The sequence below is a fragment of the Symphalangus syndactylus genome, chromosome 15 (assembly GCF_028878055.3).
Source record: "Symphalangus syndactylus isolate Jambi chromosome 15, NHGRI_mSymSyn1-v2.1_pri, whole genome shotgun sequence".
Taxonomy (NCBI): Eukaryota; Metazoa; Chordata; class Mammalia; order Primates; family Hylobatidae; genus Symphalangus; species Symphalangus syndactylus.
Window position 1 is genome coordinate 9,667,270 of NC_072437.2, and position 20,621 is coordinate 9,687,890.

General features: G+C 48.5%; 1 protein-coding gene across 2 annotated transcripts in view; it reads left to right on the forward strand.

The window, feature by feature from the left end:
- The first annotated feature begins 898 nt into the window (after window positions 1–898).
- The window catches only part of RAB20 (RAB20, member RAS oncogene family), a 70,298-nt gene continuing 50,575 nt past the window's right edge, over window positions 899–20,621 (forward strand). For both annotated transcript variants that reach the window (XR_008651359.2, XM_055244682.2), the window contains exon 1: window positions 899–1,335. Coding sequence is in view for 1 of the 2 variants with exons in the window: in XM_055244682.2 (XP_055100657.2) it covers window positions 1,164–1,335 (172 nt within the window). In the remaining variant the exon portion in view is untranslated. The remainder of the gene's footprint in view (window positions 1,336–20,621) is intronic.

The following is a 20,621-nucleotide window of genomic DNA, read 5'->3' on the forward strand; positions in this document are numbered from 1 at the left end:
TTAAAAGCATTTCAAGGTTTACTCTTTAAAACAGAAGGAGGACTTGGGAGACCGAAGCGGGTGGATCATGAGGTCAGGAGTTCGAGACCAGCCTGGCCAACATGGTGAAACCCCGTGTCTACTAAAAATACAAAAATTAGCCGGGCATGGTGGCACATACCTGTAATCCCGCCTACTCGGGAGGCTGAAGCAGGAGAATCGCTTGAAACCGGAAGGCGGAGGTTGCAGTGAGTCGAGATCGCGCACTGCTCTCCAGCCTGGGCAACAACAGCAAAACTCCGTGTCAAAAAATAAAGGAGAAGGAAATATTTCTCAAGTAGCGACTGCAGCTTCCATAGTCAAATTTTCATTCCAAGCTATAAATGGAGATGACTGACCACTTTTCAGGTACAAAATAGGACAAAAGGCTTCTTGCAAAAGTAGAAGAGCAAAAGCAAAATCCTCCACTAGAAAGCGCCCCCATCTCTAATCTCTAACAGCGAGAGCCTCAGGACGGGTTCCGCAGACGCTCATTTAAAGCAAACTTTTTCAATGACCTTGAGAGTGGCTGCACCTACACGCGGAGAAGCAAATCGACCGCAGCTGGAAAGGCGCTGGGTCGAGCGTGAGAGGAACACGGGTTTTACCTAAGGGAGAGTGGAAGAGAGAAGGGGGTTCCCCAAGGGCCCCGGCCCCTTCGCCTCGCTGGGGCCCCGCGGCCAGGCTCCTCGCACCGCAGCCCGGGCTGTGCAGAAGCGGAGAGGCGGAAGGTGCTCTCAGAACTTTCATTTTCCACCCTGCAGCAGTCCTGAGCCTCGGCTGGAGAACTCGGATTCTTGCGAAAGGGCGAGGTCCAGCAGGGGCGGGACGGGGGCGGTGGCCGGAGGGCGATAGGGCGGGGCCGGGGCGGTGAAGGGCCTGGGGGGCGGGGGCGGGGGCGGGGCGAGGCCGCCGCGGTCCGGACCCCAGACGTGGGCTCCGGGCTCTGCACCCAGCTCCTGCCCCGGCGCGCACACGCGCTTCCTCTCTTGAACTCCCGGTCGTCCGGAGGCGAAGGTCCCGGAGCGTTCACGAGAATCCGGGTCCCAGCGAGTCCAGGGTCCGCTCCTCCAGCTGCGCCCCGGACGCACGAGCCGGCCAGCCTCGGGGAGAGGGCGCGGGGGCGCTGCGGGTTCTTACGGAAGATGAGGAAGCCCGACAGCAAGATCGTGCTGCTGGGGGACATGAACGTGGGGAAGACGTCGCTGCTGCAGCGGTATATGGAGCGGCGCTTCCCGGACACGGTCAGCACGGTGGGCGGCGCCTTCTACCTGAAGCAGTGGCGCTCCTACAACATCTCCATCTGGGACACCGCAGGTGAGGCCGGCGCCGCAGGAGCCACACCGCCCTGGGGCTCAGCCGGGGACCGGGGGCGCGGGGCTTCCAGCAGGGCACCCGGCCGCGCACAGGGTCCCGGCCTCGGACAGCAGATGCCCCCTTCTCGGGGTTTCCCACGCGTCCTCCCTTGCTGGTTGGGCTGAGCTCTGCCTGCTCAGCCACTCGGTGACCTCAGCGACAATCCAGGTTGCAGAGAACCCGCTGGTCACTTATGTACCTAAGCCGCCTTTGCTCCCGAGCCCCGCGTTCCTGCTCTGCCGCCCTGGGAACCAGAGACGCTCCTCTGTGGCTGCTTTGTTAGTTATTTTCAGTTTTCACGTACCCGTAGGAACATGAGCTCCTTTGAGATTCACTTGAGGGGTGAGCAGAGCTGGTGTTATTAGCCCCTTTCTAAGAAAAGTAAAATGAGGCACAGTGTTCCCCCCTGCTGGGTTTAGTCAGGAGAGAGGAAATAGAACTGGAGCCTCCGGACCTCTCAGCCCGGAGCATATCTGCCTTTTACAGTTAATCTTCTGCTTGATCTTGGCTCAGATACGTCATATGGGTTTGGGTTTGGAGTGACTTCCGGTGGAAGCATTTTTAAGATAGGTAATGAGTTATTTTTATTGTGTTGTATTTGTGACTTTTCAAAAGTACAACTTAGAGGATCTCAATTCAGGCTTTCTGTTTAACTTTGGAAAATAACACTGGTGATTGTAGCGTTGCAATGGAATATATTTCCTTCTCCTTACAAAAGAATAAGATATTGTAAGTGAATGAAGAAACTGGAAATAGTGTGACACATTTTCAATGAGTGTGTTTTTAGAAGCCTGAAACTCTGAAAGTTCTGGCTTCTTTTATGTTAGCATTTTAAAAAGTCATATACCCAAAGGCCCCGTCCAGAATTCTTAAATTGCCATCTTGGGTGCACCAGTATGCTGAATAAACAAGATAATAATGAATTCTCTCTTTAAAACTGAACTAACGAAGCTCACAGAGGTACTTCCAGTTCTCCCCCTCCCTTTAGCCTTCTTTGATGCTTTATTATTATTATTATCATCCCAGTTAACATCATGACTAATTTATTGGCAGTCGTCTTGTGTAAACAATGTCCCCCAGGTAAAGAGGTGCATTTCCCTGATCTTTGCTCCAACTCTGTCTTCCGCCCCAGGCTGCAGGATGAGGTTTACTGAGCTGACTCCCTCACACTGAGCATTTGGTAACGATGGAACGCATGCTCTAGAAGTCAAATCGAACCCAATTCACGAACCCAATTTGCTTTTGTACAAAGTCAAATTGAACCCAATTTGCTTTTGTACAAAGCTTTGCCCCTCTGCTGCTTTCGCTGGCTGGCTGGGATTTACTGCTGCCCTTGGTTTACAAGTAGCAAGGTTAATGCAGGAGTGTTATTGGGGGACCCAAACCGAAAGCTCTGTAGCGGCCGCCCTTGGAGGCAGATTCTTAACACATGGCGTGTTTCTGGAACAAGAGCTGCCCTGCAGTGCTAGAACGGCCCCTGCATCAGAGGGAATGAAGTAGCAGTTTCGTTTCGACTGGCCTCTTGCTTCTTCAGCACCAAGGACGTGATGCAGCCGGAATTTTGATCACCAGAGGATTTTGCAATTGTGCTGATGTGATGCCCTGGATGTCTTGAAGCGTTCCTGGGGGGCAGCAGCTCATTTCCTGGCATCCGAGGCTGCTGCTGCTTTGTTCGAAAGATCCTAAGGGTGAATTATTAGAGCTCCTCAGAACAGAGGGTGGCCAGGCCCCTTCTCCACATTCCTGACGTCCTGTGTACACACTCAGGCAGCCCTGGCCCAGAGTTGGCAGGGACACAGGGCACCCTTGCCTGCCTCCTCAGTGGCCTGTGGCCTGACCGGGTACTTGAAGGGAAAAGAGAGGTAGGAACCTTTTCTATAATTGTTGGAAATTCAGAATTTAACTTTTAGGGGACCCTATTCTTTTCTTTCTTTTGTTTAGCTCCTAAACTTTCTCTCCATCCCACAGACATTGCTTTTCAAATTGTTTTTGTTGTAATTGTCATAACTGAGGCAGAATGATAAGGACCAGCTGGAGGAGGAACCATTTTGAAAGTTGCTTTTAGCAACACAAGGCAGGGTGGGCTGGGGTGGGGGTGCAGGTGTGCAGAGGGCGACAGGATGTTTAACAGTAAAAACGATTGCACGGGGGTCAGTGTACACCCAGTGCCTGGCTGCTTGTAGCCTGCAAGGCAGGCAGTGGATGGAGCTGAAGAGGGGGAATAGAGTTGGCAGGGCAGAAGTGCATTACCCTATTCCATTGACACAACAGTCCTCCAGAGGGAGGTGTGATTACTTGCATGTTAAAGATGGGGCCAGGCGTGGTGGCTCACGCCTATAATCCCAGCACTTTGGGAGGCTGAGGCGGGTGGATCACGAGGTCAAGAGATCAAGACCATCCTGGCTAACATGGGGAAACCCATCTCTACTAAACATACAAAAATTAGCAGGGCGTGGTGGTGCACACCTGTAGTCCCAGCTGCTCGGGAGGCTGAGGCAGGAGAATCGCTTGAACCAGGGCGGCAGAGGTTGTAGTGAGCCAAGATCGCACCACTGCACTCCACCCTGGCGACAGAGCAAGACTCTATCTCAAAAAAAAAAAAAAAAAGGGAAGACAAGGCTGCGTGGTGGCTCATGCCTGTAATCCCAGCACTTTGGGAGGCTGAGGCGGGCAGATCACTTAAGGTCAGGAGTTCGAGACCAGCCTGGTCAATGTGGTGAACCCCTGTGTCTACTAAAAATACAAAAATTAGCTGGGTATGGTGGCTGGCGCCTGTAATCCTAGCTACTTGGGAGGCTGTGGCAGGAGAATCGCTTGAACCCTGGAGGCGGAGGTTGCGGTGAGCCAAGATTGCGCCATTGCACTCCAGCCTGGGTGACAAGAGTAAGACTGTCTCAAAAAAAAAAAAAAAAGATGGGAAGACAGCAGAAGTTAAGTGGGATTCAGACCTTGGTTCATCCAACGCCAACTCACCTTGTCTCATTATGCCCTTTTAGGGGGCATTTGCCACTCCCAGCCCTTGTCTAATTGGGTACACAGATGTGGAGTGGTTGCTGGGCATGGGTGGGTACATCCAGGAAGCAAACGGAGGTTGCCCAGCGAGGAGGCAGAGCCCTAGAAAACACACCGCTGTGCTCCTCTGTGTCGCGTCGCGTGGTTGCTCAGGGCAGCCTAAAGTGGTGTTGCCTGTTGTTGGCAAATATAAACTGAGCTTCCCCGGTGCCGGGCACTGTTGGGGCCCTCGTTCTACAGCAGTGAGCAGGGCGGCTGGCTGCTGCCCTGCAGGCTCTGCATTTGAGGAAGGGGAAAAGCAGGCAAGAAGTGAATGGTACAGCTTCACATCTGATCGTTGCTCTGAAGAAAACACAACAGGCTGATGAGAAAGCGGCTGGTGTGCCCAGCACAGACCTGGTCCCCAGAGCCCTGGAGACAGAATGCTCTCCGCATTTGTTTTCCTTCCCTTCTCAAGGCCGTGGACTGATGGCCGGGAGGTGGGGGGAGGGGGGGCATTACCTGACTCACGTTTGCATCCCCAGCACCTGGCCCTTGAAGAGCCAGCCTGGAAGGCGGCGGGGAGCCTAGAATTGAGCCGCTTCCCTATGCCGGCATCCAGCTCCAGCTGCGCCTCTGGGGACTGGGTGTTGGAGAGAGTGAGTGTATTTTGTATGTGGAATGGATGCACGTCTGTGGGAGCCTGAAGCCAGGCTGTGACAGACAGAACAGTGGCCACCGCAGAGGTGACACATCCTGGTCTCTTGAGAGTCCTCTGGCCTTTGGGTCCTTCTGAGGCACCAGCAGAAGGTTATGTGGCCACACCAGGGCCTCCTCTCCAGCACAGGTGTTCCGGATGGTGGGCCTCCTAGTGTGAGCCTCCCAGCAATCTGCCTGACCGAGGACTTCCCACATCCCCAAGTCCTGCTCCTCTTTGTTCAACAATTCTTCCTTCATCCTATCTGTTCTTCCTCATCTTAATATAAACAGCAAGAAAAATCCACACCTTCAACACTTTGCTTGGAAATCTCCTCAGCTAAATATCCAACTTCATCACACATGGTTTTGCTTCCCTCACAGCTGTGGGGCATGACTCAGGTGAGGTCTCTGGCACCACATCCTCACTCCTCCAGCTGATAACAGTCCTCATTCCACCCCAGGATTCCACCTGTAATTGGCTCCTCCTGGTGGAGGTGTTCACTACGAGGATGCAGGTTTTCTCTGCTATGCTTCTCGCTTCCTTCTGATTCCTCACCAGCAGGGCTGTTCATGTGCACCTTCCTGCCAACCATCTGTTTAGGCCAATCCAGGCTGCCCTCTCATGATCCTCAGATCCTCCCAGATCTGCCATCGCCCAGTTCTAAAGCCACTTCCATGTTCGTGACAGCCTCTCTCTGCTCCCGGTTCCAAAATCTGTGTCAGTTTCCTATTGCTGCTATAACGAATTAGTTACTTAAAACAACACAAATTTGCTGGGCATGGTAGCTCCTGCCTGTAATCCCAGCACTTTAGGAGGCCAAAGTGAAAGGATCACTTGAACCCAGGAGTTCAAGACCAGCCTGGGCAGCACAGGGAGACTGTCTCTACAAAGAATAAAGAAGCTAGCCAGGTGTAATGGTGCGCACCTGTAGTCCCAGCTACTTGGGAGGCTGAGGTAAGAGGATTCCTTGAGCCTGGGAGGTTGAGGCTGCAGTGAGCCATGATCATACCACTGCGCTCCAGCCTGGGCAACAGAGCAAGACCCTGTCTCAAATAAATAAATAAATAAAAATTAAAACCATAGATTTATTGTCTTTGAGTAGTCTGGAGGTCAAAAGTCCCAAACGAGCCTCTCACTGGGCTAAAGTCAAAGCTTGCAGGATTGCATTCCTTTCTGGAGGCTGAAAGGAGGAACCCGTTTCTTAGACTTTCCTGGCTTCTGGAGCCTGCCTGATTTCCTGGCTTTATCCTCTCTCCAAAAAGGCAGTCAGGTTAGGTCTGTTCTACACAGCATCCCTCTGAACCAGCCCCTCTGCTTCCCTCTTCTAAGGGTTTAAAGGACCCCTGTGATTTTGTGGGATCCATCCTGGTCCTTGTTTTCAGGGTGGCTGACTGGCAGGCTCAGCGTCCCTCACCCATGTGATGTGGGCACAGGTTCTGGAGATCAGGGCATCTGCCGGCCACAGCTGTGGCCATGGCTGTGTCATCTCCTTTTGCATCAGGCTCCTCCTATATAATAAGGGAAGAAAGGGGCACCTGTCTGAGCATTGTTAGGAGTCAGCAAGTTAACGCTGGCAAAGTTTTCCAACAGTGGCCAGAATGAGGAAGTACCACGTGAGTTTTGCTAAACAAACATTGTCTCCTGGCCTTGGGTGCCTGTCACTGAGATTACACCAGCAGGTATGTTACAAAGGGAGGAGGGAGGCTCAGCTGGGCCCCCAGCAAACAAGTCTCTAATAAATGGGGAGGCCACGGCGAGGGGAGGGAAGGTGGGGGACACTCGCGGTGGCCGTGGTGAAGAGTGAGAATAAAAGTCGCCATCCGCCACCCGAGGGCTCAGCAACCTGGGAGCCCTGGCCATATTGAATTTCTTCCTTTGCTGTTTGGAGTCGAGCCGGGGGCCGGCTGATGACTAGTTTCACCCGCCGAAGGCACAGGCTGATTCTCGTTTGCACTTCTCTGGCGTCCTCTGCCCAAGCTGCGAGGCAACAGTTCCTCTGTCTGTCTCAGCTAGAAGTCTGAGCTTTGGCATGAGTCTTGCAGACCCCAATGCTCCTGGTGCCAGAACCCAAGGACGGGTGGACGGCAAAGGTGTGGAAGAGAGATGGGCCCAGCCTCTGGCCTCTTTAGAGGATGCTGATGGCTGAGCCACCTGAGAAGGGATCAGGGTGCAATGGCCCTGGAATCTGTGTGACAAAAGGCAGGACTGAGAAGATGGAGGGCTCTGTGGTGTGGAATAGAGAGGACTGGAGCCCCAGTCCCAGGAACTGTTTGAGTGTTGGAAGGTTGTCACATGGAAGAGGAATTCAAGCCTCATTTGAGTTCTACTCCGGCGCATTAGAGTCGTCGGGGGTTTGTGGTGGGAGAGCAGGTGTGGCCTGTGTGTAACGGGTTGGGCTGCCTCTGAAACTCGCGCTTCCAACACTTACAGTAATTGCCACTGTATGTGGGTTCCTGCCACGTGCCAGGCCCTATACAGGCTCCATACTCCTGGGCTACATCCTTTTCACAAGGCTCCTCCTGGGAGGCGTCAACGTTGCCGTCCTACAGACTGGGAAGCAGCATCTTACAGAGGGGAGGTGGCTCCCACAGTCGCTCCCTGACACAGTGCCAGGGCTGCTCATCTTCACAGCTTGGTCTTCCTGCCCTTGGGAACCCAAGGTCTGGATGCTGCTTGGCTCAGGACCTAGAGTACGGGTTTCTCAGTGGATCAGGTCCCTCCCTCCCAAGCCGAAATGCAAGGAGTTTTCAAGGAAAGGCTCGTGATGGGTTTAGGATCTCAGGTTCTCCAGGCGCTCTCTGGCCTCAGAGGTGCTGTGAACTCAGGCTGGGCTCTGCAGGGAATGAACATGCTGCTTTGCTCATGCAGGCTCTTTCATAAGCCCCAGGCAAGATTCTGAGCAATTGGTTTAAGAGCTTTCTCTTTACTTGAACAACTGCAGTGCAGCCCAGGAGAGGACGCTGGAGTTTCTGGTTGTGAAATCTTGGTGCCTGGAGGAGGGAGAATGTAAATGCTTGTTCCCGTGAAGTTAGCTAAGAGACTGGCCTGCATCCTGTGAACTGCTGTCTGTCCCAGGCAGAGCCCAGGTGGCTTTTGTGAAGGACAAAGGTGGCTTGTGGGTGAAGGTGCCGAATGAGAGGGACAGTTCAGCTCTGAGGACCGCGAGCCCCCACCTCTCTCCTTCCAGTCCACACGGAAGCCTCAGCCCCCAGCCCCAAGACAGCTGCTCCTTAGGGAATGGGGTGGAGGCTGTGTCATATGTGTTGCTGCTTCAGGTTGGAACTGTGATGATGCTGTGGGTGGGCCTGGGGAGCAGCTCTCTTTGGCAGGGACCCCATGGGTGGCTGAGAGTCAGCACTTTTGACTCACGTGTGAGGACTGCACATTTTTTAAAAGCCTTGAGAGATGGGTGCAGAAGTGAATGCACAGCCTGCAAAACACATGGAGCCAGGGGGATTTTATTTCTTTATATAATTATTTAATTTTTTTGAGACAAGGTCTTGGTCTGTTGTCCAGGCTGGAGTGCAGTGGGGTAACCACAGCTCACTGTAACTTCAACCTCCCAGGCTCAAGCAATCCTCCTACCTCAGCCTTCTGAGTAGCTGGGACCACAGGTGTGCACCCTTATTTAAAAAAAATTTTTTTTCTTTTTGTAAAGACAGGGTCTTGCTACACTGCCCAAGCTGGCCTTGAACTCCTGGGCTAAAGTGATCCTCCTACCTTGGCCTCCCAAAGTGCTGGCATTACAGGTATGAGCCACTGTGCCCAGCCAGGAGTCAGATTTTAGCTGGCTTTCCTATTACATTAGTTTCTATTTTAGCCTCACTCAGGAGAGGTTTCCGAGTGGTTTTTGAGGCCTTAATATGGTGACCCTCAGCCTGACAATTAGTGTTTGTGTGCCTGGAGACCATTTGATCAATTACACGGTCTTTCTACAGATCCGGGGGCTGATGCAGGCCTGCTGCTGGTTGTTGTAAATAAAGTTTTATTGGCACAGCCACATGCACATGCATGCACTTAAATGCATTGTCTATGGCTTTTTTCACTTTGTAATGGCAGAGTTGAGTCATTGCAACAGAGATCAGACAGCACCGAAAGCCAAACATATTTACTATCTGGCCCTTTGCAGAAAACATTTGCTGATACCTGGTTTAGGTTGTGTAAAGGAGATAACGCTTCTCTAAAAGTCTGTTCCCATAGGTATAGACACTTCTAAAAAGGTTTAATATTCAGCAATCGTAGGACCCCAAGATTCAGTTCAACTCAACAAGCAGCTCTCAAGTTTCTACTGTGTGTGTGTGCTGAGCTACAGTGGAGTGAGGGTGGATTTAAGATGAACACCAGCTCCTACTGAACAAAAGATCTTGGAAGAAATGCCAGTTAAGGTTTGTATCTGGAAGGTCAATCTGCAAAACCCCAGGCGCATGGGGGTCCACATGGTCACCTCTACTGAGGACTTTGAACAGGTGCCTTCTGGGTGTAAGGCCTCATTTGTAGAGTCCCTCTGCTTTATTGACCAGCAACAGTGGCCTGAATATGAATGTGGGTATTAAGATAGGGGAAGGAGAATTAATTGATTGTCCTGGCCTCAGCAGGAGTGGACAAAGCGACATTATACTCGGAGATTGCAGAGCACAGTGGCCGCTTGCGAGCAGTGTGCGCTGGGAGGCTCGGCCCACAGCCTTCTGGAGTGGCGCCTGGGAATCCTGGGGTGCCAGGGGGACCTTGCAGGCCCTTTAGTGCGCTGTGGTTCAGGAGAAACTTAATTAAGGTCAACTGTGTTTGTTAATGAGCACCTGAGTCGCATTGAATGCCTTTGGGAGACAATTTCATGCTTTGTTATCTTTAAGCTCTCAAGAGAAATAGAAAATTTTATGTATGTATGTATGTATGTATGTATGTATGTATTTGAGATGGAGTCTCGCTCTGTCCCCCAGGCTGGAGTGCAGTGGCATGGTCTTGGCTCAGTGTAAGCTCCGCCTCCCGGGTTCATGCCATTCTCCTGCCTCAGCCTCCCAAGTAGCTGGGACTACAGGCGCCCGCCACCAAGCCCAGCTAATTTTTTGTATTTTTAGTAGAGACGGGGTTTCACTGTATTAGCCAGGATGGTCTCGATTTCCTGACCTCATGATCTGCCCGCCTCAGCCTCCCAAAGTGCTTGGATTACAGGTGTGAGCCACCGCGCCTGGCCCTATTTATTTATTTAAATTTTTTTTTTTTTTTTTTGAGACGGAGTCTCGCTCTGTTGCCCAGGCAGGAGTGCGCTGGCATGATCTCGGCTCACTGCAACCTCTGCCTCCTGGGTTCAAGTGATTCTCCTGCCTCAGCTTCCCGAGTAGCTGGGATTACGGGCGCCCACCACCGTGCCCGGCTAATTTTTGTATTTTTAGTAGAGACAGGGTTTCACCATGTTGGTCAGGCTAGTCTTGAACTCCTGACCTCAAGCAATCCACCCGCCTTGGCCTCCCAAAGTGTTGGGATTACAGGCGTGAGCTACTGCGCCCATCTTATTTATTTATTTATTTATTTATTTTTGAGACAGGGTCTTCTTCTGTCACCCAGACTGGAATGCAGTGCTGTGATCTTGGCTCCCTGCAGCTTTGACCTCGTGGGCTCAAGCAATCCTCCCACCTCTCAGCTGGGACTACAGCACCACCACACCTGGTTAATTTATATATATATACATATATATATATTTTTTTTTTGTAGAGACAGGGGTCTCAGTATGTTGCCCAGGCTGGTCTTGAACTCCTGGGCTCAAGATATCCTCCCTGCTTGTTCTCCCCAAGTGCTGAGATTACAGGCATGAGCTACCATGCCTGGCTGAAACTTTATGATGCCAAATCAAATTGCCCTTCTTTCTGTATTGAGACTTCACATAACATCCCTCTCCAAGAAGAATAAATTTTGTACAAACATACACACATGTACAAACACACATTCCTAAACAGCTGTTGATTCTTAGGATAATGGATTCATCACTGCGATGACAGAGTTCCATGGTCCAGCTGGCCACGAACGCTGGCCCAGGCAGGTTGCCCAGGCAGGTTCCAGTTTCGTTTCAACCCTGACTTCCCTGGTGCTGTCTCTTCTGCACCTCACTGAGGGGTCCGTCAGGCCTCCTGGATCTGGTCACCTTGCCTGCTCAGAGCCCCTCCAGCACTCCCCAGCTTATCGCTCCTCTTGTCTGCCTGCTGGCACCTGAGCCCTGATGCACGATTTGCAGTTTGTCCTGTGTGCCCTGTCTTTCCTCTGTTCTCACAGGTGCTTACAGTGTCTCTGGCAATGCCCAGCTTGAATTTTATCCCATCTTTCAGTGAAGCATTTCTTGGTCTTTGTAGCAGAGGGAAGAATTCCTCCTTCCACCAAACTGCTACAGAGTGACCTTGCACCCCGTAGTACATACTGCTGGTGTCTGTTTTTCTGATCTCTTTTTCTTTCCTTGGATTTATAAACTCCTTGGGGTTTACTCACTTGGAGTTTCCCACAGAATGTTAACGCTTTGCTCTGTGATATTTTTGAAACCAAGTTTTTGCTGAAGGAAACTTTTGAAAGCAGTGGGAAAAATTCACAGAGTGACATTAGCAGTTTCATTTTCCTAGCGATGTATTGACCCTGAATGATAAAATTAGTGTCGAAATAGCATTGTCCTGAGTGCTATGATACAATAGGCCATTGTGTGCGTGGTAGGGAACTGTGGGTCTGGGGCATTAACTATATGGTATCCTAAAAAACTTCTTTAGTAGCTCTTGATTTCTTTTGAGTTCAATATCATTACAAATCTATTAAAAAGACTAACACACCAGGACTGCTTCTGCAAAGATGGAAAAGATGTATTTTCCCCTACTCTTCCCTCTAATTACAGCCCAAAACCTTGGATTTTATCTTAAAAGCAAACATAAGACTCTGGAAGGTGGCAAGGAGAAGGCAGATCCACTAGATACCTCGGGAATGTGTTTCAGGAAAAACCTCTAAACGCGAGTTTTTCCTCTGCTCTCCCAGCGCCACAGCCATCATTGACACAGGACACTCCTGCGAGCAAAGGTGGAGGGTTTTTCCCACACACCGAGCAGTGGACATCAGCTGGGTGTCCTCCAGTTTAACTCCGACACCATCTACCCGGAGGTAGCGTCTCATACCACAGGGTGAGGGCTCAGTCCCACAAGACCACCCTTTCCTTCCCCCTAGTTGCAATTCCAGGCGTCTGGAATTTCTGATCCACCGGCTTCAGGTGGGGGTTCCCACGACCCCGTCTTTGGGTTCAATTAATTTGCTGGGAAACGGTTGCTTATGTTTGTTTACTAGTTAATAGACAGGATATTGCAAAGGATACAAATGAACAACCACATGAAGAGACATATGGAGCAAGGTCTGGAAGGGGTGCCACGGAGTTGGGGTGCCGTGGAGTTGGGGTGCCGTGGAGTTGGGTGCCGTGGAGTTGGGTGCCATGGAGTTGGGGTGCCACGGAGTTGGGGTGCCACAGAGTTGGGGTCCACGGAGTTGGGGTGCCACAGCGTTGGGGTGCCCTTGTGGCATGGGGGTGAGTTCTTCTTTACCTTCCTGTCGGCCTCCATGTGCTCGGCTTTCCGGGAGCTCCCTGAACTCTGTTTTCTGGGCCTCTTAGGGAGACTTCATTGGTTGTCTGTGGTTGAGGTATGGGCATCATGTCAAAATGTGATTGGAAAGGCTGGGTGTGGTGGCTCAGGCCTGTCACCCCAGCACTTTGGGAGGCCGAGGAGGGTAGATCACTTGAGGGCAGAAGTTCGAGACCAGCCCGGCCAACAAGGCGAGACTCTGTCTCTACTAAAAATACAAAAATTAGCTGCGCGTGGTGACGCGTGCCTGTAATCCCAGCTACTCAGGAGGCTAAGGCAAGAGGGTCATTTGAACCCAGGAGGCAGAGGTTGCAGTGAGCTGAGATTATGCCACTGCACTCCAGCCTGGGCAACAGAGCAAGACTCCATCTCAATTAAAAAAATAAAAATAAAAATAAAGAATTTTAAAAAGTGTGATTGGATAAAAAGGTTGCAATCTAAGCCCAGCAAGACCTGTCTGTTCAGATTCCCTGGGCCTTTCTGCAGCATTCCTTCCTCTAGGGTATGGGGCAGGACCCTCTCTGGAAGGAGGGTCTAATGACCCACAATCAGATTAGAGTCCTGCCTGGGCCAGGTGAAAGGAGGGCAGGAGAAGGTCAGAGAGATTTCGTTCCTGAGGCCTAAGGCACCCAACGTTATAACAAAAGACTGTCACAATGGCCGCAAGAACCGCGAGCTGGGAAGCGTGGATGAAAAGACAGTGGTGAGTTCCCTGGATTCCAGATTCAGGGCTGAAGAAGCTAGAAATTCAGAAATGCCAAAGGGCACAGGCAAAATGAATCTGCATTCAAGAATTCAGCTTTTGTCTGAAATATTCCTTCCTGCTTAACCCAAGCTGATACAAATCAACACACTTAACTTTTAGTAGCTTATATTCTAACACAGACCAAGTTAAGCTTGTAGCTCCAAGCAAAGCATTTCGTAAATATTTGCTGATTTGTTTTGTGGACTCACAAGATGTTGATGGCAACAGATGTCTTTCCTCTCTCTGGCCTGGCCGCTCTCTGCACACTGGTCTTAAGCCTCTGAAATAGCTCAGCTACCTAGTGCTAGGGTTCTGCAAGGAAGTCAGGGTAGTGTCCTATGAAAAACTGGCCTGGGAAGTTTTGAATCATCACACACATGTTCAGGCCTCTGGGTTCTGTAGGGACCCAGCCCTTACCTTGCTGGAGCCCCTGGGCTGTGAGAGTAGTAGGCATTTATCATGCTTCTGGGTGCCAGACATCATACTCAATGCCTTCTGGCATTGTCTGTTGTTCCGGCATCCACTTTGTGTGCTTGGTGTTATCCTCACCTCTCGGTGCAGATGAGGAAGCTGAGGCCCAGAGAGCCTAGGGAGCTTGCCCCAGGGCGCACTCCAGGTTGGGGAGTGCAGATTTGAGGTGGGTTTTTGTCAAAGTCCACCCTTCCTGGCACTGAGCTGGTTAAGAGGCTACGATGGAGCCTGGACCCCTCACATTGGAGCAGTGCACACCGATAGACCCCGCATAAAACAGGAACAGAACAGACCTAACCAAGAAATCAGGTGAGCCCACTGTGCTCTCCTGGTGCCTTCATGAGGATGGAGGCGGGTGAGACTGAATTGTGGACATTTCTAGAATGACAAGTTTTTTTTGTTCTTGTTTTTGTTTTTTGAGACAGAGTTTCATTCTGTTGCCCAGGCTGGAGTACAGTGGTGTGATCTTGGCTCACTGCAACCTCCACCTCCCAGCTTCAAGCGATTCTCCTGCCTCAGCCTCCCGAGTAGCTGGGACTACAGGTGCGCACCACCACACCCGGCTAATTTTTGTATTTTTTGTAGAGTTGGGGTTTCACCATGCTGGCCAGGCTGGTCTCGAACTCCTGACCTCAAGTGATCTGCCCACCTGGGCCTCCCAAAGTGCTGGAATGACAGGCATGAGCCACCGTGCCCGGCCAAATTATGGTATTTTCTAATCTATCATTTTGCCTTGCATTATTTAAAATTAAAAGAAAAATTGTTGGATCAAAACTGGCATTCTAACTGAAGTTGCCTTGAGGATAACAGTGTCTTTTATTTTTGTATTCTGTTGACCAAGTTTTCTATTTATATTTTGAAAGTTCTTAATTTTATTACTAAGAGCCTTGGCGGTGTAAGGAGTTGCTCTGGTGGTGGCTACACAGTTATATAATACCTGCTATGGGAAACTTTTTGCTCCAGGTTATATCTGAAATGCTTACCTATATTTTAAAGTAAGTGTTTAGATACAAAGAATAAATGGGACGGCCTATTTGCAATACTGTTGTGTAGGCTGATAGTCAGCATTAGCCTGTGGGGTCGTGCAGGCTTTCCAAGACTGAGGTTCCAGTCTGTAGACTTTGGCCTTATATTAAAGCTTTGGCCTTAAATTATAGCCAATGCTTCCACAACACTTAGTATGTGCCAGAGGCTATGCAAAACGCTTCCCCATTTTAGCTCCTTTAATCCTCTCTGGGACCATAGCAGGTAGCAAGGTTGTTCTCCAGGAAGTGGTGGAGTGGGGATCTGATCTAGGCAGACCTGTCTGAGGGTTTATGCACTTAATCTCACCAGTCTGCTGTGTCCTTCATAGAAGTGACTTGGGTCCTAAAGTGAGAGTGGAACTGGAAAGGAATTGCTCCAGGGATGCATTCACTCACACAACGTAATAAATATACATTGGGCTACGTTCTATTTCGTGCACGGGGTGCCTGTGAACTAGAAAAGTCCTGCTGCACCCAACGGTAGTAAATGAAAAGTAGTTTCAACCTGTGGCCTGTTTCATCATTAACGAGATCAATGTATTAAGATTCCTGTTAACGCTTTCCGCATGTAGAATTACACGCACTTCATTCACATAGGAAGCTTGTTCACCTCATGTCTGAGATGCGCTTTCTCGTTTAAGCAGAGCCAGCTGATTCAGTGTGTTTGAGGCAAGGGTCTGTTCCCTTTCCTGACCTTGGCTGCTCTAGTTCAGGACGGTCTGGTTAGAGGAGGCGCCGTGTAGACCGCTGTGATTTGGCACGACAGTCAGCTTCCTGTCCTTGACTGGTGGCATTCCAGGCTTCTGACATATGAGTCCTTGAGAAGGAAGAACACTTTCTATTGTTTGTGGTACGAAAGTTCAGCTTGGCCAGGCGTGGTGACTCATGCCTGTAATCCCAGCACTGCGGGAGACTCAGACGGGAGGATCCCTTGAGGTCAGAAGATAGATACCAGCCAAGGCGACATAGCGAGACCCTGTCTCTACTAAAAATTGAAAAAAAAATTGCCAGGCATGGTGGTGCACACCTGTAGGTTCAGCTACTGGGGAGGCTGAACCCATTAACTCGTCATTTAGCATTAGGTATATCTCCTAAGTCTGGGAGTTTGAAGCTGCAGTGAGCCGTAACTGTACCACTGCACCCCAGCTTGGGCAACAGAGTGAGACCCTGTCTCAAAAACAAACAAACAAACAAACAAACAAAAAACCCAAAAAACAAAAAACAGAAGTTCAGCTTGTACTGTTCACAAATGCTCCAGGTCAGTTAAGATTTGTGAGCCTGGGCGTCACCCAGCGCCATGCCATGACACACGCTTAGTGGCCCTGTCACACAGACCAAGGGTGGCCTGCAGAGCCGCTGAGTGCATCAATAAAAAATGAGGCATTTCTACTTAGAAATGGAAGACTCATGTGTAACCGTGCTTCCTTGTGGGTTGGAACTGCCTTTTGGGACGCTACCATCTCATGGCATAACTTGAAATGACTTTATGTTGCCCAAATAGGTGAATTTAGGGGATGTACCTTTCCCCCACAGCTGTATTTGGGATCAGCAGGTATTCTTTTTAGATGAATCAATTGGAGCACTTTTAGAAAACAAAATGAAGATATGATCCTGTCTCTGAGTCTTAGTGATCTCTTCTTAAAACTGTAGTAATAAACCTTATTTCCAGGGACAGTTATGAAGCTTAAATAAGATGACAGATGTGCAGGGGGCCCAGCGTGGTTCTCAACTCTCAGTAATGCAATGGCATCTTCTTTCTCCTGGCACGTCATAGGTTCCCTTAGCCTTTGTAAAGGGTGATAAGGATTAAATGGCTGAGGCTTTTTTTTTTGGGTGCCTGTCTCATGGGGTTTCTCTGCTATGTGAAGGAATCACTTTCAGAATTATGGATTGGAATGGCCCTGGTTGGACATTGACTTTTCATCTGCTTTGCTGCATGCTTGGTCCTGGCTTCTGAGTGAAGACTACAGGATCCACGGTGTTTCTGTGGAGTCAGATCAGGAAACAGGAATGTAGAGCTCAGAAGTAAATGCAACATTTTCCCCACATCAAGGCTCTGTAGTCATTAATTGCTTAATAATAGAGAACGAAGGACGGTAAAGAGGTCCTTAACATTAGAGGGCATGTTTTATAGACTCCTGTTGTGCCCTTTTTATATGTTGCTTTGTACTTCTTTTTGAAGGGGAGTGCAGGAATTTTATCATCTTCCCGAGGCGGCACTGATGCACCTCTCTAGACTTGCCCAAGCTCTGGGGGCCCATGTGTCCACCTCAGTCACCACCTCAGCACAAGGATCTCCAAGCTCCTTCTAGTTTTAATATCCTGATGTGTGTAGAGTGAACACTCAGTGAGTGTGAACTTGCTCATTCATTTATTCAGCACTTTTTGGAGGACTGCCCATAAATCAGACGCTCTGCTAAGCGTGGGCAAGTGGCAGTAGACAGAATACACAGCCCAACTGGGGAGACCGACCACAGACAGAGCATTCACAATACGATTTCTAACATGTGCTGTGAGGAAGAGTAGAGGGTGCTAGGATGGGCACTAGTTCGGGAGACCTAATATACTTATTTAATACTTTTTAAATTTTTGTGAGTACATAGTAGACATATATATTTATGGGGTACATGAAATGTGTTGATATAGGCATGCAATGCATAATAATTGCATCATGGAAAATGGGGTATCCATCCCTCAAGCATTTATCCCTTGTGTTACAAACAACCCAGTTACACTCTTAGGTATTTTTTTTGTTTTGTTTTTGTTTTTATTATTATACTTTAGGTTTTAGGGTACATGTGCACAATGTGCAGGTTTGTTACATATGTATCCATGTGCCATGTTGATTTCCTGCACCCATTAACTCGTCATTTAGCATTAGGTATATCTCCTAATGCTATCCCTCCCCCCTCCCCCAACCCCACAACAGTCCCCGGAGTGTGATGTTCCCCTTCCTGTGTCCATGAGTTCTCATTGTTCAATTCTCACCTATGAGTGAGAACATGCGGTGTTTGGTTTTTTGTCCTTGCGATAGTTTACTGAGAATGATGTTTTCCAATTTCATCCATGTCCCTACAAAGGACACGAACTCATCATTTTTTATGGCTGCATAGTATTCCATGGTGTATATGTGCCACATTTTCTTAATCCAGTCTATCGTTGTTGGACATTTGGGTTAGTTCCAACTCTTTGCTATTGTGAATAGTGCCGCAATAAACATACATGTGCATGTGTCTTTATAGCAGCATGATTTATAGTCCTTTGGGTATATACCCAGTAATGGGATGGCTGGGTCAAATGGTATTTCTAGTTCTAGATCCCTGAGGAATCGCCACACTGACTTCCACAATGGTTGAACTAGTTTACAGTCCCACCAACAGTGTAAAAGTGTTCCTATTTCTCCACATCCTCTCCAGCACCTGTTGTTTCCTGATTTTTTAATGATGGCCATTCTAACTGGTGTGAGATGTTATCTCATTGTGGTTTTGATTTGCATTTCTCTGATGGCCAGTGATGATGAGCATTTCTTCATGTGTTTTTTGGCTGCATAAATGTCTTCTTTTGAGAAGTGTCTGTTCATGTCCTCTGCCCACTTTTTGATGGGGTTGTTTGTTTTTTTCTTGTAAATTTGTTTGAGTTCATTGTAGATTCTGGATATTAGCCCTTTGTCAGATGAGTAGGTTACAAAAATTTTCTCCCATTCTGTAGGTTGCCTGTTCACTCTGATGATAGTTTCTTTTGCTGTGCAGAAGCTCTTTAGTTTAATTAGATCCCATTTGTCAATTTTGGCTTTTGTTGCCATTGCTTTTGGTGTTTTAGACATGAAGTCCTTGCCCACGCCTATGTCCTGAATGGTATTGCCTAGGTTTTTTTGTAGGATTTTAATGGTTTTAGGTCTAACATTTAAGTCTTTAATCCATCTTGAATTAATTTTTGTATAAGGTGTAAGGAAGGGATCCAGTTGCAGCTTTCTACATATGGCTAGCCAGTTTTCCCAGCACCATTTATTAAATAGGGAATCCTTTCCCCATTGCTTGTTTTTGTCAGGTTTGTCAAAGATCAGATAGTTGTAGATATGTGGCATCATTTCTGAGGGCTCTGTTCTGTTCCATTGATCTATGTCTCTGTTGTGGTACCAGTACCATGCTGTTGGGGCCCTCCCAAGACTAAACCAGGAAGAAGTTGAATCTCTGAATAGACCAATAACAGATTCTGAAATTGTGGCAATAATCAGTAGCTTACCAACCAAAAAGAGTCCAGGACCTGATGGATTCACAGCCGAATTCTACCAGAGGTACAAGGAGGAACTGGTACCATTCCTTCTGAAACTATTCCAATCGATAGAAAAAGAGGGAATCCTCCCTAACACATTTTATGAAGCCAGCATCGTCCTGATACCAAAGCCTGGCAGAGACACAACCAAAAAAGAGAATTTCAGACCAATATCCTTGATGAACAATGATGCAAAAATCCTCAATAAAATACTGGCAAACTGAATCCAGCAGCACATCAAAAAGCTTATCCACCATAATCAAGTGGGCTTCATCCCTGGGATGCAAGGCTGGTTCAACATACGCAAATCAATAAATGTAATCCAGCATATAAACAGAACCAAAGACAAAAACCACATGATTATCTCAACAGATGCAGAAAAGGCCTTTGACAAAATTCAACAACCCTTCATACTAAAAACTCTCAATAAATTAGGTATTGATGGGACGTATCTCAAAATAATAAGAGCTATCTACGACAAACCCACAGCCAATATCATACTGAATGGGCAAAAACTGGAAGCATTCCCTCTGAAAACTGGCACAAGACAGGGATGCCCTCTCTCACCGCTCCTATTCAACATAGTGCTAGAAGTTCTGGCCAGAGCAATCAGGCAGGTGAAGGAAATAAAGGGTATTCAATTAGGAAAAGAGGAAGTCAAATTGTCCCTGTTTGCAGATGACATGGTTGTATATCTGGAAAGCCCCATTGTCTCAGCCCAAAATCTCCTTAAGCTGATTAGCAACTTCAGCAAAGTCTCAGGATACAAAATCAATGTACAAAAATCACAAGCATTCTTGTACACCAATCACAGACAAACAGAGAGCCAAATCATGAGTGAACTCCCATTCACAATTGCTTCAAAGAGAATAAAATACCTAGGAATACAACTTACAAGGGATGTGAAGGACCTTTTCAAGGAGAACTACAAACCACTGCTCAATGAAATAAAAGAGGATACAAACAAATGGAAGAACATTCCATGCTCATGGGTTGGAAGAATCAATATCGTGAAAATGGCCATACTGCCCAAGGTAATTTATAGATTCAATGCCATCCCCATCAAGCTACCAATGACTTTCTTCACAGAATTGGAAAAAATTACTTTAAAATTCATATGGAACCAAAAAAGAGCCTGCATCGCCAAGTCAATCCTAAGCCAAAAGAACAAAGCTGGAGGCATCATGCTACCTGACTTCAAACTATACTACAAGACTACAGTAACTCTTAGGTATTTTTTAATGGAGACTGTGTTAGTCTGTTTTCATGCTGCTAATAAGGACATACCCGAGACTGGGAAGAAAAAGAGATTTAATTGGATTTACAGTTCCACATGGCTGGGGAGGCCTCAGAAACATGGCGGGAGGCAAAAGGCACTTCTTACATGGTGGTGGCAAGAGAAAATGAGGAAGAGGCAAAAGCAGAAACCCCTGATAAAACCATCAGAT